At 40.9% G+C, this 20,158-nt stretch overlaps 1 protein-coding gene across 10 annotated transcripts in view; it reads right to left on the reverse strand.

Moving 5' to 3' along the window:
- CTNND2 (catenin delta 2) overlaps positions 1–20,158 on the reverse strand; it is a 1,018,171-nt gene that overhangs the window by 858,222 nt on the left and 139,791 nt on the right. For all 10 annotated transcript variants that reach the window (XR_009758379.1, XM_061589265.1, XM_061589272.1 and 7 more), the window contains exon 2: positions 15,002–15,135. Coding sequence is in view for 9 of the 10 variants with exons in the window: in XM_061589265.1 (XP_061445249.1) it covers positions 15,002–15,135 (134 nt within the window). In the remaining variant the exon portion in view is untranslated. The remainder of the gene's footprint in view (positions 1–15,001; positions 15,136–20,158) is intronic.

A 20,158-nucleotide genomic window follows, 5' to 3' on the forward strand; every position in this document is an offset into this window, starting at 1 on the left:
TGTGTCAAAGAAGCCTTCAGGATATCTCCCTCTGGATTCACTTTGCCTTAAGCAAAAGAGATCCATGGACTGCATACCTACATTATACAGAAGAAATCTCCACTCAGAATGATTAGAGTGGGGACCACAGATTCATCATTTCAGTTGACTGTATAGTCCTTTGCTAGTCTATTCTCATCCTCTAAACACTTGCATATACAGTTTAACTACAGGTTATAATGCAAAATTATATAGTAAAATTATATTTTTTATTGTAGTTTAATACCTTCCTTAATCATTCTTAGGAATCTTTCTGCCAGTGTGGTGCAGTGGTTTGAGTGTCAGGTTAGGACACTGGAGACCAGGGTTCACTGGGTGACTTTGGCCCAGTCACTGTCTCTCAGCCTCTTACCTCACGGGGTGATTTGAGGATGAAATAGGGAAAAAACCCAATAGATCAAAAGAATATCCCTCCACTTATTTTAAAGCACATTTCAGACAGACAGTCAGTAATCACTGTCTCTAAACCTAAATGGCTCTTTGGCTGCACAGTCACTCTTAATTTTCAGAACAGTCCTTCTGCTATGGCCGGATGAGCCACCGAGGTGGATTTCTCCTGCAGCACATGGTCTGGTTTCTATCCCAAGCTTTTCTATTGATATCCTCTGTGACCTTGAACAAATGATTCATTTTCTTTGTGTGAAAGAGGGTTTGACAGCAGGACCAGCCACGGAAGACAAAATCTATAGATGACAGACCAGGAATGATCAGAGGGTACCATTGTGTGTTCTATGGCCACCCAGCCCCTGAAAGCTTTTAAGTGGAGTCAACAATAGGACGACTCCAATGCCCCAGAAAAATCTGGCATAATTTTGCCTAATTATCTGAAAGAATCTCTTGCTAGACAGAATTCTGTGCTAAATAAATCATTTTAGTTTAATATGTTCAAATTTTAGTTTAATATGTTCAAATTGGTTTTAGATTTGTGGATTTTTATATATATGTTTTTGTACCGATTTATGTGATTTTATTGTATATACTTTCTGTTGTACACCGCCCAGAGAGCTATGCTAGTGGGGCGGTATAAAAATTTAACAAATAAATAAATAAATAAATAAAGGGGAGAACCATGTATGCCATCTTGAGCTTTTTGGAGAAAAAATGGGATATAAATGTAATGCTAAAATAAACTATCTACAATAATATTAAAGTTGATTCTGTGCACATGGGGCATATTTCCAAGTAAGCATAGACAGGATCAGAATCATAGCAAAAAAGGAAAGAGGAAGAAACCGTGAAACAAATATTTGAAAACAAAAATGCATGTCCTCTATCCATTTGTTTGATAATAAAACCATTAAATTATTTTTTATATTTATGTTAACGTTGGAGCAACCTATTTGTTCCACAATATCTGTTCAAAAAAACAAAACCTTCCTTTCATCTACAAATAATTGCAGAGTATCAATATCTGTTAAAAATCAAAACAAGCTTGGGAAATGCAAAGCTATCTTCCCCGCAAAAAAAGAAATAATTGAAAAAATGCATTTAAGTTAAGATGAAGAATTTGCAATATTTCATCTTTCTTTTTGGCTAATCCATTGAACGTTCCTACATTTAACATGAATACTATTCAGATAAATATTAACAAGTTAATATCAAATTATAAAGACAGGCAGAATTACTCATAAGGTTATTCAGTGGAGTGTTAGAAGCGGAAGATTAGCTGTTCCAAACGTCAAGCGGTCCCTTTGACAGCTTTGAGCCAATGGATAAAGAAGTGAAGTGGAAACTTAAAAACACAGAGAGAAGTTGAACAACAGAGTTTCCATTAACAGAATGGATATACTCCTTAACATAAATTGGAAAGCCATTTAAGAGAATAAATAACCATCTTCCATTATGTTCTTTGCAAATGATATCTTTTCCCCTTATATTGTAAGAAACAGCAGTTTGATGGAGAATCCATTAAAAAAAACATCTTAGTCTGGAAGATGTTAACATAACACGTAGAGTCCTCTTCGCTTCCGTTTAACTATGAATCCTTGCCACAAGCAGAAAGTAAATATCCCTCTTTTTAGGGGATGGGAAGAATATGGACCAGATCATTTTAGAGATTTATGTGTCAATGATCAGCCCCTTACAGGGGCTTAAATTTACTGCTTACAGAATCTAAATGTGCTGGTTTCAAATTCAACAAGTCAGACCTCTGTCGCATTTTGAAAATTTGAAACATTAAAATTTTACTCTTTTAAACTGAGGAGTTTGAAAACAATCTGGAAAATTCATCTTAGTAACTATTTCAGAGAGAGACTGGTGCTCTTGTCGGAACAAACAACCACTGTATTTTGTTTCAGAAAATTTGTGAGAGTTAACTTTACAAAGGTGGTATCATTTAATGCAGTAGTTGGCAACCATTTTGGGCTGTGGTCACATTTGGAATTTTGAGAAAGTGTCATAGGGATGTGACACAACACAAAACGGCTGCCACATCTAAAAGACTAGTACAAGAGACAGGACCACAAAATGGTGCAGGCATTCCCACATCAGCCTTCCCATCTATGGAAAAAAGGGCACCAACGTCATCCACCACAACACTTGCTCACAGAAAGAAGCTCTTTGCACCACTCCTCTGTTCAGAATGGATGGGAGAGTGGATGTCTAATCCTGGCTTCCAATGAAATATAGGCATGTGTCATGAGCCATGCAGGGAGGGGGCAGATAGGGTTACCATATCACCCCCAAAGGAGTCAAAATTGATCCAGGGAAGGTGCACTGTGTGCTCTTCTGGCACACCCCCCCAAAAAAACAATAAAGTGCCTCCATCTTGCTAGGATTCAGACTCAGTTAATTGGCCCTCATCCAGCCCACCACCAAGTCCAGGCAGCAGCCAAGGGCTTGGATGGCCTCTCCTGATTCAAATGTTACAGAGAAATAGAGCTGGGTATCATCAACATACTGCTGACACCTCACCCCAAATCTCCTGATGACCAGCCCCAAGGGCTTCATATAGATGTTAAACAGCATGGGGGACAAGATGGTACCCTGCGGCACCCCACAGCACATCTGCCAGTGGGCTGAAAGACAATCACCCAATGCTATTCTCTGACAATGACCTTGGATATAGGATTGGAACCACTCTAAAACAGTGCCTCCAATACCCATCTCACCAAGCCGGCCCAGAAGGATACCATGGTCAATGGCATCAAAAGCCGCTGAGAGATCGAGTAAGAGTAACAGGGTCACACTCCCCCGTCCTTCTCCTGATAAAAGTCATCCATCAGGGCAATCAAGGCCAATTCAGTCCCATAACCAGGCCTGAACCAAGGCTGGAATGGGTCAGGATAATCTGTTTCATCCAAGAGTACTTGCAATTGCTGCGCCACAACCCTCTTGATCACCTGTTACCAAATTCTTCCAAGCTACACAGCAAGTGGATTGGACTGTGAAAGACCAACCCAAATTGTGTTTGCATTCTGACAAATTTGTAGGGCAGTACAATATCTCAGAGAGGAGGTCAGGTCTCCTGCTCCCCTGGTGCATTCACTATAGCTGCCAATTTCCCTGCTTTTTAAAGTTGGATAGAAATATCTGTGGGCTATAGGTACATTCTTAAACCGCAAGGTTTTTTGCCTATTACTGAATTTTATCAAGGGGTCAGAGAAAGTATAATCTACCCCCTTATGAGGCAATTTCCCAGTCGCTCCTTAGAGACTATTTTGACCATTTTCCTTGATGAATCTGCTGTAGCATTCATTTCAAGTGCCAGGGAAAGGAAGACAGAACCCTCTCCCATATTTTGGAAGAAAGAGCAGTAGTAGGAGACAGCCAGATAATCGGTTGCTCATATACAGAGCTTGGAAGTAACTCATTAGAAATAACGAGTTACTTGTAATTCATTACAATTTTAAGTAATGAGTGGGTAACTTCATTACATTTTGCTAGTAACACAACGACTAGCAATTTCCTTACTTTTTAGCAGTAACAATAACATTTTGGATGTTACTTTTGGACGTTACTTAGAAGGGGGGAGCAGGGGAAGTCTTCTGCTCCTGTGATTGGTGGACAAAAGACATATGCCTCACACTGCACTTCTGTGCAGTGTAGCTCTTCCCTCATGCTCTGTGTTAGGAGGCATGAGGGAGGAAGTGGAGAGCCAGACCATGCCAGAGGGTAAGCAGCAGAATGGAGGTGAAGAGCTGAGGTGAGTGATGATGATGTGTGTGTGTGCGTGCCCCCTTGCGTCTTTCCCCCTTGAGTCTTTCCCTCTCATGCCTGCCGCCTACCCCCCAGCCGAGGAGAAAAGAACAGAGGCGTGGGGAGGGCAAGGTGAGCATACTCAGGGCTGGTGCCAGGCATGCTGTTCCCGCAGGCATGTCACCACCAGACCCCGCGCCACATGGGCGCAGATCTTTTCCCCGTTCAGAGTGCAGCTGGCACTTTTGAGCATCCTTGTCGAGAGAGGAGCCCCGCAGGCTCTGGGCAGCTGCAAAGGTCAGAGAATCCAAGACTTCATTCAAATTTCCCGCCTGAATTGCATTGCTCTGTAACTGCCTCTCCCCTCCCAGAGCTTCCACCTCCATTTATTTGCATTTATGAGCTCGTAAGCTCGAGACCGGAGAGCTCTGGATCCCTGTTTCTGCCGTCAAAGCTGCTGTTAAGCAGAATCCAGCCCTAACAATGCAGCGTGCCTTCCCTGCATCTCTGAAACCCAGATGCTCCTCCACATGTGGAATTAACAGCTGCGATTTCAGGGTTGTAGTCATTAGTTTTGCAGCTCTGCCCTCCTCTTTCTCCTTTCCCCCTCCCTATGTTTTTCTTTTGTCCTTAAAAAATTGTGTATTTATCTAATATTGATACGTTTTAATATTGGCAAAGCACAGGAAAGTTTGCTTCAAGCATTGCTGTTTATGCTGAGGCTGAATGATTCCAAGGTTCTGTCTTTGAAAGGTATTTTGTAAAGATAGCTGTTTCTTACCGTTCATAACTGGGAGGCTTAACAGGAAGTACCTTCAGGATTACTGTTTAAGGGTGCCATTGACCTTGTATGCTGCCGCTGCTTCTCCCCCCCTTTCCCATTGCGGGACTTAACTCACAAGCAGTGTCTCTGAGAGAGCAGCTGGAACTTTAAAGACCATTTGTCATGTAGCTGGGACTTGAAAGATCATTGCAGATTCCATGATTGGGCTGATAAATAATTCTCCATGCACATCTGCAATTCCACAGCTGCTGCTTCCTTATTAGAGTCTTGCTTTCTCAGCCAGTCTGATGGATTTCCTTTCACTCTCCCTGCACCCATAGTTTTCTTTATTGAACTTCTTACAGCTATTGATGTCAGTTTCTGGCTTATTGTGTCCCTTGGACTTATGGTGGATTGCACAAGCTTTGGCCCAAACTGATATTTTTTACTGATGTTACTGTATTCACTGATCAGCATCAAGATAAATGTATTGCCAGCATCTAAGATAGTTATAATTTCCCTTCTCCACCGACAAATTCATTTTTACCCACATTTTTAAATAAAATTAAAATGCATGTAAAGTCTATTTGAGGCATTAATATAAAGGCATTACTTCCTTCTCAGAGCATGTATCTGATCATTTGCAGGGAAGTCCAGTGTAGTGTAGTGGTTAGAATGTTGGACTATGACCTGGGAGACCAGGGTTGGAATTCCCACACAGCCATGAAGCTCACTGGGTGACCTTGGGTTGCTCACTGCCTCTCAGCATCAGAGGAAGGCAATAGTAAACCACCTCTGAATATCATGAAAACCCTATTCATAGGGTCACCATAAGTCTGGATCGACTTGAAGGCAGTCTGTTTCCATTTAAATGCTCAAGCAGTCACTTTCAGTACTTGTGCTCCTAGTCATGGAACTGACTTCCTGACTGTAAACTTGCTTTGTGAGTTGTAAGGCTGTTAAAATCATAGTTAAACACCATGCTCAGTGTGCCCTTCTTCCTTGGGGTGTTCATTGTTCCCCTCTGTTGTTTTCATCCTGAGGGGCAGATTAGGATGAGAGATAGTGAGTAGCCCATGGCCAATGCCTTACTTGTAGGAACCTTGTTGTGGATGGTATGATATTGCATTTAGGAAATCATCACTGTCTTTTGTTTGTCTTTTTCTATTTGCATTTCATTTACCTTTATCCTTTTCATCCATAGAAGCAACAACAGTGGTTCCATGCGCTCCACTCAACCCCCTTAAAGCCACTGATGATGCACCTTGTTGTTTGCATGACTGTTACTTGCCCAATTGTGGCAAAAGTTAATTCACACATTGGGCAGCATGGCTACAATTGCTGTTGTTCCCAAGCTGCTGCCTGTGAAGGTAGGCCAAACCATGTGTGCTTTCTCTATGTCAGTTATTATTCACAGGAATTGGGTTGGCTGTCAAAGTGAGTTTATAGCATCCCACGGGGGAGACAGAAAAGAGTAGAGCATTTTGGAATTCTAACTGCCACCATCCCTGACCATTGGCCATGCTTTCTCTGGGGCTGATGGGAGTTGGGAGTCCAATTACATTTGGAAGACTCCAGGTTGGGGAAGCTTGTCCTAGATTAAAAGCCATTCATTGGTCTTGTTTGCCATGTAAAACAATAACTTTGAAAGCTTGTTCACACATTGCACTGAACTAAAGTACAAGCTATGTTCTATAAACTTGTACAAGTGTAGGCCCCTTCCAACTCTACTATTCTATGCTTCTATGATCATCATCTTCAAATCCTACCTCAATTCATTGTACATGGCTCTCCTCCCCTTCATTTTAGTCTCACAACTGTAGAGTGCAGCACCAATTTACCAGTATAACCAGTAGAGTCCAGTAGCGTTTTAGCTTGCTTATCAGTGCCAGTCACCGACCGAAATAATAGACCATCAGCCAAGTCTTTAAGAAAACAAAACTTTACTGTTTTCACACCGTGCTCCGTCTCTTGCTTACCAACCAACTCTATAATGCTTTCCTATTACCCCCACACCTCTGTGTGCTCATTGAAGCCTTTTTATTGCTGCTTCACTTATCCGTTACAGCTGCAGCCTGACCTTGGGCGTTTCTGCCAAGTGCTGTTAATTAACGGCTTCACTCTTCCCTTAACTCCTACTGTCCTGTCTGGAAATGGCTGTGTTGCCCACCTAAGCCTGACAGCCCCCACCCTCCAGACAGACATCGTGAGTTACAATCCATTGCGTGTACATGTATACATTTTTCATTTACAAAGTTACATTGCTTTACATTTTTACATTTGTACAGTCTTTAGGCATGTTAAGCAATTGTCTACATTCTTTGAGTATGAACACATTTAACACATATATGCACAGTCACTGTCACCTTCTTGAGCATACTTTGCCATTCGTTCTCTTATGCTATTTATGAACAGGGTATCACTGTCTGTTATTACTTTGCACTGTTTGTTTTCCTCATTGTTTGTCTCACCCTGTATGGCTGATACTTGGAAACGTTCTGGCGGTTTCCCTTTGTTTTGTCGTGTTGACCTCCTCAGTATTTCTGTTTCTTGTTCCTGTTCTGTTTCTGTATCTGTGTTTGATGCACTGCTACTGGAATCAGAGCTGCTTGTCTCTATCTCCTGTTTTGTTTCTTCCCTTTCCTGTTTTATTTGTTGAGCAGGCTCTGTTGCATTTATGCCATTTGTGTCACTGCAATCTAGATTTACATATGTTTTGTGATTCTCTGAGTCTTGTTCTTGTGTTCTAACACTCCTGCTGAGTGTTACACTACCATCCTGTGGAACCCACACGCGGTAATTCACATGTTGAAACCCCAACACATATCCCTTTTTCGCTCTGGGAGCCAATTTTCCCTTTCTCTTTCCCTTGGGAACATGCACCCAGCATGGGGAACCAAATCTCAGTATGTGTAGTAGTCTGGGCTTTCTTTTGTACAACAGTTCATATGGCGACATGGCAATAGTTCTATGCAGTACTCTGTTTTGAATATAAGCAGCATACATTAAACTTTCTCCCCAGAAAGATTGATCAAGGCATGAATCCTTTAACATTGCTCTCATTGCATCCTGCAATGTTTTGTTTTCAGCTGTCCCATTCTGATTCACATTTACAGCAAGGTTTATTCCTTTCATTTCCAAATATTCTTCCAGGGACTTTCCTGTGAACTCCCCGTCCTGGTCAGATCTAATGTGTTGCACCTGTGTACCATGCTGCACTTCTACTCTGTTTAGAAAACGTTTTAATTGCTCTGCAGCCTCATCTTTTGTTTTCAATAACTTTACATGACAAAATCTTGAAAAATCGTCAACAATCACGAGAAAATATTTAGCACCACCTTTTGTTTTGGGAAATGGTCCCGCTAAATCAACATGTATTGTCTGATAAGGCTTATCTGTATTTCTTTCAGCTACTTTGTTAATTGGAGCTACAGTGGCCTTTGTCTGCTGACATACTTCACACTGCATGTATTGCTTGCAGTCTTTTAGTTGTACATCAGCACTGAATTGCTCTGCCTTTTTCACAGTCTCATAATTTACATGCCCCAGCCTTCGGTGCCATTCATGGATACATCTATCATGTGTTTTCTTATGCGTTACTAGTGAGGCTTGTACTGCAGGGTTTACATTTACATAGAACATGCCTTCCTTACAATATCCTTTTAGGCACACCTTTCCCCTTTTCATTATTTCACATTTCTTGTTACTAAATAACACACTATAATTCATTTGCAATAGTTTTGAAACTGACAGAATGTTGTTAGTTAAATTAGGCACAAATAAAACATTTGTCATTATTGTTTGTAAAGCTCATAACTGTACAGTACCCTTACCCATCACCTGTTGTTTAGTGCCATCAGCTAAACTCACGTCTTCATGAGCTGGCACCATTGTTTTAAATAGACTTTTATCTTTTATCAGTGAATGGGTGGGTCCAGGACCCACAAACTATTGTCTCTGTTAACAAAGTCTTTTTCATTCTTTGTCTTTGCACTCACCAACTGCACGTGTGAGGGTTTTCTTCCGTCCCTCCTCCTTCTCAGTAAGTCACAGTCCCGCCTTAAATGATGCAAGGAGCCGCAGTTGTAACAAGCTTTAGTCCCAAATGCCTTTATCTCAGTCTTTTCTTTTCTTTCACTCCTTTCGTTCCGTCCCTCTTGCCTTTGTTTTGTTTCTTTTCTTCTCTCCCACTCTTGCTTTAGTTTGTCTGCAACACATCGAAACGAAAGTCCAGAATCGGGCATCGCTTCAAGTGCGCTGATAACAGGATTCCAAGAGTCATTAAGTGTTGAAAGAGTGATATAGATCTGCTGCGTTTCAGAGTGTTCCACTCCCCTTTCTTGTAATTCTACAAACAGGCTTGTAATGTTCATTAAGTGTTTTGACAGTTACTTCGTCAGTTAGCTGCATTCTGTATAGTTTTCTCGCAAGACTTATTCTACTGCTAGCTGTTTCTTGAACATAATATGCTCTTAAAGCAGTCCACATTTCTTTAGCAGTTTCTTTACCTCTTAGAAGCAGTAGTTGCGAGTCTCCAACAGCCAAGATAATTAATGACTTCGCTCTTTCATCCAAGCGTAGCCATTCAGCAGGTGGTGGAACGGAGGGGGGTTGTTGGTCAATTACCTGCCATAAATCTTCTCTGTTTAGATAGGCTTGCATCCGCAGCCGCCAGCATGAGTAATTTCGTTCAGAGAGACGTTCCAGTGGAATGCCAGCCAAAGTTACTCCAGTCATTCTTGCAGACCTCTTATCACTTTGGTTTCCAGGCAACATGGTTCTCTATCTCTGCTTTGCCGCTCTCCCACAGCTCACCAGCTCAGCTTCCTTCAGTTGTCCGGCGTAGCACAAGCTTGCTCACTGGTTTTAACTGGGTGTTACTGGTTTGGAACTGGGCCCATAACCCTTGTAGAGTGCAGCACCAATTTACCAGTATAACCAGTAGAGTCCAGTAGCATTTTAGCTTGCTTATCTGTGCCAGTCGCCGACCGAAATAATAGACCATCAGCCAAGTCTTTAAGAAAACAAAACTTTACTGTTTTCACACCGTGCTCCGTCTCTTGCTTACCAACCAACTCTATAATGCTTTCCTATTACCCCCACACCTCTGTGTGCTCATTGAAGCCTTTTTATTGCTGCTTCACTTATCCGTTACAGCTGCAGCCTGACCTTGGGCGTTTCTGCCAAGTGCTGTTAATTAACGGCTTCACTCTTCCCTTAACTCCTACTGTCCTGTCTGGAAATGGCTGTGTTGCCCACCTAAGCCTGACAACAACAACCCTGCTAGGTTAGACTGGCCCAGGCAGGGTTATTCAGTGAGCAAACATTATGCAAATAGGATCTTTTAAAATTGTGCTATGAACCTGCTTACTTCCACTCTGACTGGGGGGATCTTGCAAGATAGGGAGGAGATGGGGGCACACTTCACATTATTCTACTACCCTCTGTGTGTGCGCGCCTAATTTTAATGTTGTTTTAGGCTACTTAGATGTGCAGCAGCCAAGGCCAGCAACTTGTAGGCATTTTTTTTAAAAAAAAATAACTGAAATGTAACTGTACTGATTACTTTTGAGAAAAAGTAAAGTAATCAGTCACTTTCAGACCAATTGTAATTGTAACGGTAATTGCTAAACTGTAATTTATTACTTTTTAAAAGTAATCTTCCAAGCTCTGCTCATATAAGACTCACACACCTGATTACAGCCCATTCCTACCTGTTTTCATTCAGAAGAAAGTCTCACTGAGTTCAGTTGAACTTATTCCTTTGTAGCTGTACAAAGGACTGTGATACATTTTTCTATCTTGCATTCATCCTTGGAAGGACACGTAGGAGAAGTTATCAGTGCACCTGTCCTTCCTCCATCAATACATCTGGTCATCCTCAGCAGTTGTGGCTAGCTCGGGGGGGAGGTGGCATTTATCCCACAACAGCTGTTTTTTCAAAGTGGCTGGTGGCAGAGCAAATGACAAACATCTTTTTCAATTATAGCTGCACTTTCTGGGGGTCAGAGTAGGGAGCCTGCAGCCACACTCTTCTCTCCTGGCCAGTGTACAAGGCAGATAATGATAAAGAAGCTAGACTATGATCCTATGACTAGTTACATGCAAGTATGCTCCAAAGCACTCAGGAGCTGTCTAGAAGTCTCTCATTTATAAGTCAAAATATTGGCTTTACTTCAATCGTCTAGTGAAAATATAATCCAGTAACCTGCTGAACCACCTGGCATTCATGGCAGTATTTCAAAAATTTAAAGAAAGTACATCCATATCTCCAGTTTTCATAATTGAATAAAGAACCCAAGTTTCATCCTCACAATCATCAATATAAAACAAGCTAAGTAAAAAAACAAACATAACCTCCAAGTGGTTACAAATACAAATAAAGGCTTGAGAAAGAGAAATTACAGAAGATTAATACAAAAAAAATATTCTTTTGTGCAGGGGGAAAAAACACTGCTATGAGCTCAACAGATTAGCCATTACAATTAGAAAGCATTAACTCAGTTATAAATGCTGAATTTATGAATGAACAAAATATGGCAACTTTCCCATCCCAAATACATTTGCGTCTGATCTCCTGTGAACACTGATTACCATCCATTGTAATGAATAGGCAGAGAACTATATGTTTCCACCTCTTTACTGAATAGGGAAACAGGTATGAGCAGAGGCCTTTTATGCATGGATCAGAACTCCTACACTTGGTAAAGATATACATGCCACCTGGGGCTGACAGGAGCTGTAGCCCAAATCATATGGAAGCCACCAGGTTTTAAGGCTGTTTTATGCACATGTTCATTTATTCAGTATTTATAATACTGAAAATATATGAACGTGTTTCCAGTAAATACTAGGTGTACATATCTCTGTGTGTACCTGAAATTGTGAAGTGAATCGAGGTGATCTGGGAAAGGTTCACATGTTTCCAAGTCAGATCAAGCCATTAACATTACATTTTAAGTCACATGAGGGGCTCCTTGAGCTTCTGAGTAGCTCTGTGCCCTTGGTTGTCCAAAAATGCATGGCTATTTGTTTTTTCTAAGAAATGAAACCAAGGTGACTGGGGAAATACCCAGAGCATGAGAGAGGAATGGGTGGAGAGGTGGGGGAGGAATCTTTCATATTGATGGACAGGTCTAGGTTTAATCATAGTGAATTATTTTCCCAAGGCACTCCAATCACAGTGATTTGGGGAAGGAATGATTGTTTTCGCACATAGATCTATGCCTTTCCCTATGTAAGTCTAAGGGAAAGATCACCGTTCCATCCCCAAGAATCTGGGTTGGGGGCAGGGAGTGGAGAACAGAAGCCCATTCCCCACAGACTCTTGAGGGAACAAAGTCTTGCTAAGGGTGACTTTCCCCCCTGTGGTTCTGTGCTCTTTTACCATCATCTCTTTCCCTATGTAAGTCAATGGAGAGAGATCTCTCTGCTAGAGAAGAGAGATGTATCCCCAAATCTATGAGGGTGCAGATGTCCATGCCCCACAAATGAACTTTGGGATAACAGGGACCTTTGCTGGATGATGAATTTTCCCCATCTCTGTCTTTCTTGGAAATCTATGCTATTTTTCCCACCAGTTCCTTCCCCTATTCAAGTCAATGGAGGTATCTCTCTTCCCCAGGAAGAAGAGCCTGTATCCCTAAAAATGGGGGGAGCGAAGCAACTCCCTAGTCAGTTACTCTTGGGATAACAGGCCCTAGCTGGGGGGTGACATTTTCACCACCCCAGCCTTCCCTGGGGATCCATGCTCTCTTTTATCCCCCCTACCCCCATGATTCCAATCGTACCCACTCCAAAATGGTAAAGTCCAGCACTGCATAAGAACCACTACAATGATCATTCCAAAATTTGACAGGCTTCATCTCCTCAGAAGGATGGTACTGCTTGGAAATTGCATCCAATTCTGGCAGAAAATAAAAAAGAGATTTTTCCTTTGTATTAAAATTCAAACTTTAAAGATGTCCTAAACAATACCCCCTCCCCAACACCTGGATTTATCTGTGTACAATTTGGCAGGCTTAATCCACTCAGAAGGGTTTGCTATACCTGGAAATCTCATCACTTCTGTGGAAAAAAACCTCACACACATTTTATAGTCATTTTCAGCTTACCCATTATAGTGAATGGGGAAAAACAGCCTAAATTTTAATAGATCTAAGATTTGAATTGGAAATACACAAAATGGCTCTGAAACAGACCAGACTGATTCTGAAAGCTGAAACAGATACAACTCACGTCTTAAGACTGGTGCATACCCCCAAAAGACCTTCCTATGGTAATAATGGATAAAACTGCAAGTTATATTATGTGAATATCATGAGCACTTGGCTTGTTTTTCCTTTGTACCTTATGGTATGTAGCTAAGTAACAACATTCTATCCTTCCATCTTTCAGCAACATCATCAAAACCTGGAATTCAACTTGCTATTATTAAAAAAAAAATAGGGCTTGACTATTATAAAAAAGCAATATGTTATCTATGTACATACACTCATATCTAATAAGTGCTCACCTGAAATATATTCATTGAAGCATAATTTATGCAAAACCTAAAAGAGAAATGATGAAAACTTTTCAAGGAACATCCCAGAAGCTGATGCAGAGAAGAGTACAAGGACTTAATAGAAACTCTTCTCTGCTTGAAACCTTACATAAGCAATGGTTTTCTAGCACAAAAATTTAGTCTTTTAATAATTCTTGGCTCCTCTAGAAAGGCTCTTGTATCCTACTGTGAAAAATGCCAGCAAAAGAACCTGGAGTGACAGATAAAGTACTTTGCATATGGATTTCCAAAGAACTTTAAAGAGGAATAGAGCCAAGAGGTCAAGTGACTTTCAGAAACAACAATTCAGGCTGTAAGGACACACAGATGCACACACCCTTGCATTTGCCACATGAGTACCACATAAAGTAGGTGTAGAAAGCAAGCTCTTAATACATGTCCACTCTGTTTAGTTTTTTAAAATTATTTATTTTCCAATACAAATCTATTTCTTATAATTACTTTGGCTGCATCATGTCCAAATTCAGTAAAAAGTACTTTACCAAATCCTGCCTCATTGATTTCAATGGAAAAGAACCAAGCATTAGATTAACTCGTCCAGTGAAATCAATTATATATATTATGCTTAATCTATAGCTGGATTGTATCCATTAGTATTCAAAGATACGATGACAACCAAGACAATTTTAGTCTCTACAGCCAGAGAATCTGTATTCAAAGGATACCCCACACACTGCAGTTTCCTAATTTATTACAATATCAGGTACAGTCATGCATATGTACCCCAATGCATCTGTGGAAGTCTTCCATACAGCTATAAATGGGGCAGCTCATGCTCACACTCATCTCTGGGCACATGAGGAAAATTCTCAGCACTTTGGCTTGGGAGCCCAGTAAATCCAAAAGTTTAGAAGCGAAATTTGGAAATGTAATAAGGAAGCAAGGAAACAGACAATTATGGAGACAGAAAGTCTCTTGGGTATTCATTCTGCCATTAACTGACTGAAGACCTCTTCCATCTTAAAGTTACCTATTAGCCCAGGATATATGTCAAAAGCCAACAGTTACTTATCAAGGTAGCTCACCATGATACAAAACTATCCACTCCAACGTCCCCAAATCAATGGTTTTCAATGCATGAATTCTAATCCTGGCCTAGATAACAGAGAAAAAGCAAGTCTGGATGTTATCATTCCAAACAAAGGAAAACAAATTCCAGCAAATTATTTCACACTTAATAAGTTCTTACTCAAACCTATAGCAAAAAGAAAGGAAAGTGTATGTCTTAGCTAATATACCCATTCAGATTCAAGTAAATAAATAAAAATAAGAAAAATACTATTCTGAGTGAATAACATACTAATTTTAAATCCCCTTAAGGCAAAGAGGAAAAATGAAGCCTTCAGACCAAAATCTCAGTCATAAAATAATGCAAGTATATTAAAGAAATAAAATATTTTCAAACTATATTGTACACCTTAACAGTACTCAAGCAAGTAACAATGGGGACTAATAATACTGTCACAGTTTATTTGAAATTTGTTGCTGTTGCTTACCTGTTCCTTGACTGATGCCAGAATGGCAGATGTGGTCTCTGTTTCAGATCCATCTCCATTAGATGTATTCAGGACAGGGCTAAGTGAACTTGTCTTGTCAGAAGACGATGGCTGGTCTGGAACAGGCATAGCTCCTAAACACAGAAACAATGGGTAATGACACATCTGGTTTTATCAAGAATTCACAGAAATAGCTGACCTAGTTTCAAAGAAAGGAATGGCCTAAGCTTTGCAGAACAAATCTGCTTCTTCTTTTGATAAACAGCCAGGGTTTTTATTTTCTTTGATGGATCTTTCCCTGTATTTTTCATTCCTTCCCACACTTTTATACTTTTATGTATTGTATTATGATGAAACCTGGCCAACATTTTACAAATACCAATAGAGACATAAGCTGGGAACTGAAGCAGTACTTTGATTGGTTTCTGGATGCCAAATGGGATTTTTAAAATTTCTAACAGAAGGCCCCCATGTACCATATCAAAAAGTATTCTTTCTTTTTTTAAAAGGTCTCCATCATTATCCAAACATAGGTATTCTTTATTTGTTACATTTGTATTTCACCTTTCCTTAAAGGAAATCAGGGCACTATACATGGGTTGTTGTTATGTGCCTTCAATCGACTACGACTTATGGCGACCCTATGAATCAGCAACCTCCAAGAGCATCTGTCGTGAACCACCCTGTTAAGATCTTGGAAGTTCAGGTCTGTGGCTTCCTTTATGGAATCAATCCATTTCTTGTTTGGCCTTCCTCTTTTTCTACTTCCTTCTGTTTGTCCCAGCATTATTGTCTTTTTTAGTGAATCATGTCTTCTCATGATGTGTCCAAAGTATGATAACCTCAGTGTCATCATTTTAGCTTCTAATGATAGTTCTGGTTTAATTGTTCTAACGCCCAATTATTTGTCTTTTTCGCAGTCCATGGTATGCTCAAAGCTCTCCTCCAACACCACATTTCAAATGAGTTGATTTTTCTCTTATCTGTTTTTTCCACTGTCCAACTTTCACATCCATACATACAGATCGGGAATACCATGGTCTTAATGATCCTGACTTTAGTGTTCAGTGATACATCTTTGCATTTGAGGACCTTTTCTAGCACATGGGGGTTACCCTATTTTATTCTCACAACCTTGTGAAATAGGCTGAAAGATAGGAGCTACTAGAAGCGAGTTTCACTGCTGAGCAGAGATTGGACTCAGATCTCCTGGGTCCAAGCCTAACATACTGTTCACTACACCACACTGTCTTATATGGCTCAAGTAGCTGCTGTTCAAGAGAATACATGTCCAATATCTCCAAGTACATGGAACTAATTGTGCAGTTCTTTTGTTCCTAGATCTTACACATTTTCTTCTGTCATGCATTCAAAGTATTGTTGCGCACCACCCCAATCCCTGAGTGATGCAAGACTTCCAGGGGTTCCTGCACTTACCCAACATTTGGTTTCCTTGGAAAGAAAGTCAGTGAGAACATTATTATTAATTATTGTTATTGTCATTATTATTAAATTTCTATTCCTCCCTTCCTCCTTCCACTGCAATAGAAGCTGGGTTCTATGTTAATGAACATATGGCAGTTCCTGCACATGCAGCTCAGACTCTTTCCTGAAAGCCTTCAAACAATTCCAGAGATAAATGAGAGATGAGAGACCTCTTCTCTCATACATATGAAAAACAATTATGGGCAGTGTATATACACATACACTTGAGGAAGCAGTAATCATAACCCTAGCATGCTGTGTTTAATCTCTGAATTTACACTGAGGGCTCATCCAGACATCTGTAAAATGTGTGACATGATCGCTTTGTGTTTTCATTATTTTTTGGTTGTTCATATGACTCTGCAAGCTTTTACGCATTTTCGCGAGGTTAAATCCACTCCTGCAATACCGCAAATCATGCGATTTGCTTTTTTAAACCAGGAATCATCCGCTGTACCTTCAGGTGTTCGGATGCAATACGTGGACTTTACAGCTGTGGGTGTTTGATGGGCGGTTCTTGGGTGGTTCCCCATATCCCTATCCTCATTCTCAGCCAATCATGTATCTCCACTGTTGCGTATGTGCATGAATGTCCGGGGAAAGCCAGGGAAAAAGGAACCTATCAGAGCAATGCTGTGGTGTTGGAGGGGGGGGCCTGCAACTTCTACTACGTAGATGCAAAAAAGTACATTTGTGCAGAAGCAGCAACAGCGGTTAATTTTTAGCCAGCCTGCAAACTGGGCAGCCGCTCAGGGTGAGATCTGCAATTGTGGTGGTTTGGAAACTTTTTCAAGGGAGAAAATATTTATCTCTGCCTAACCTCCACCTTCCACACCTCACCCCCCGCATCAAATGCCCTTCTTGAACGTGTTGGTCTTTGCTTCCAGGCATCCAGAGTCAAGGAAGAGGGGAGGGGGAAGAGAAATAGAGGCTTTCCTCTTGGATTACAGACACTCATGCAACCTTAGTTAATTTTGCTTTCCTGCCTGCAAGGCTACTCTCTTCAATCTTGTCAATTTCAACCACAGCCTGCAGGTTCTCCGCAGCCCAGCTGAGCTGAAAAGCATACAGTTGCTTTTGTGAAATATCGCAAATACAAGCAAAAACCGCACAGGAATTAATGGCATATAAGTGGTTTGCTAGAATGTCTCAGCCACCCGCAACCATAGAGACTACCTTCCTAGACATGACACATCGTTACTTGCTGTTCTGGAGAAATAAGTGGAATTGCAATCATGTGTTTCTCCAGAAATTTTTATATGCTTAAAGGTAGAAAAGCATTCAGTCGGTTTTGTGAAATATCGCAAATACAAACAAACAGAAATACAGGAATTATAGGCATATAAGTGGTTTGCATGTTTCTTTTATCAGAGGGAACACCGCAAAGCCTGTGCTGGTCGCTTCAGTGCAGATTGACACAGCAGCACGTGGGGCTGTTTGCCCACATTCCCTGCCCGAGCCAAGAGCGGCCACCCATGGGGGGCTGTTTGCTTCCCTCAGGGGCAGCATTCCTGCCGCCCAGCCGCATAACGGTCCGCGGCTGAACTCTGCAGTGAATGAGCCCAAGGGTTACGGGGGGATTCACCCGGTGATTACAAGCGCTGATCCCTTGCACTGCCCACAATCCCCCTGGATGGTCAGGGGCACCTGGAGACACACACACCCTGTCCAGCACTGCTCCAGAGTGGTGAGTGACAAGGAACTCCATTACAGCCACTACTACCAAACCATCAGGAAATTCAAACTTTAGATCTCATACGTTCAAGCACATGCGCCTTGTTGTGCTTTGTTGCAAAGGAGGAGAGCAGCATACATCATATTTCTGTGGATCAATTGGCTGATAGGGGGTTGTGTTATGGGCAGAGCTGGGAAAAAGCGAGAAGAAGTACGGGTCCTCTCGCTGCGTGTGTGGGTGCAAAAAAGCGGTTTTTTTAATTGGGAAAGAGCAAACAAACAGGCAAAGTGACGACTGTCAGATGATGAACCGGATATGAAAAATGTGGATTATCCCGCTCCGTTTGGATGAGCCCTGAGATGCTAGGGTTGAATAGTGCTCAGTATTTTCTGCTAAGAAAAACTTCTTTTGCCTAGAACTACTAATGACTTTTTAATTAAATAATGTGACAAACTAATATAAACGAATATTTACATACTAAGAAAATTAAAGACTCACTGCTCTTTCATCTGCTGTACATTGAACATTAATTCTCACTGCTAGCTAAGAGAAGTGAGATAGACACTGCAGTATTTTTAGGCAGTCCTCTCTAAGAAGGCCAACTGGAATTATACAAAATAAAATGTTTCTCTACAATTAATACTATTTCAGTACTGGAGATAGTCTTCCCCTAGTTCTGTGCAAGAAGTAATACATAGCTAATGGGCCTCACTAATTAAGCAACTGAATTTGAGGAACCAAGTCTTGAAAAGCTATTAATTAGTAAAATGTGGATATTGTGTTACAAAATACAATCAAGGATAGCTATTGGATACTATATCACCTTGGAATGGATCCTGAGAACCACAAGTGGAAGGAAGCTCATAAGAGGGAACTTTGCTGTTCCGGCATCCTACAGAAGCCTTTTTGGAAGGTTGTGGGGCCCTCCTGAATGACATGGGATAGGGTGTGGCAGACTACCTGGAAGAGCCACCCTAAATCAGGCAGATTTGGGACAATTCACCTTTCCCACTGTAGCTTTCAGGACCCCATCCCACACCATTCAGGAGAACCCCTTCACCCCTTGAAGAGGCTTTTAAGGAGGTCAGGGAGGAGGAAAAAATGGTAAAAAAAACCCAACCCTTTTGGAAGATTATTTCTATGTGTGGTCCTCTGGATCCAAGCTCTTGTGTTTGTCATGGGCATTCGCTACATTCCTTACCCCATTATTTCCTTTTATTCATTTTGAAAAGAAGAAATTAAATATAATACTTGCTCATTGAGATTTTTGCAGTCCAGAAAAAAGAAAGAAAACAAGGAGGTGCTAAAAAAATTAAGCAGGAAGTTGATACTGTTAACATTCATACAAGGATTATCATGTCCCCACCTGAGGATATTGAACTTGTCAAGGATTATCAATACCTTGGCACAGTCATTAACCAAAATAGAGACAATAGTCAAGAAATCAGAAGAAGGCTAGGACTGGGGAGGGCAGCTATGAGAGAACTAGAAAAGGTCCTCAAATGCAAAGATGTATCACTGAACACTAAAGTCAGGATCATTCAGACCATGGTATTCCCAATCTCTATGTATAGATATAAAAGTTGGACAGTGAAAAAAGTGGATAAGAGAAAAATCAACTGATTTGAAATGTAGTGTTGAAACAGAGCTTTGCAGATACCAAGGCCTGCAAAAAAGACAAATAATTGGGTGTTAGAACAAATTAAACCAGAACTATAAAATGATGAAACTGAGGTTATCATACTAAGGAGACATCATGAGAAGACATGATTCCCTAGAAAAGACAATAATGCTGGGAAAAACGGAAGAGAGTAGAAAAAGAGGAAGACCAAACAAGAGATGGATTGATTTCATAAAGGAAGCCATAGACCTGAACGTACAAGATCTGAACAAGATGGTTTATTAGATGGTACCAGAGGTCGCTGATTCATAGGGTTGCCGTAAGTCGTAATCGACTTGATGGCATATAACAACATTTCCCCATGGGGAAGTAATGT

This window comes from Rhineura floridana, chromosome 1 (genome assembly GCF_030035675.1).
Source record: "Rhineura floridana isolate rRhiFlo1 chromosome 1, rRhiFlo1.hap2, whole genome shotgun sequence".
Classification (NCBI taxonomy): Eukaryota; Metazoa; Chordata; class Lepidosauria; order Squamata; family Rhineuridae; genus Rhineura; species Rhineura floridana.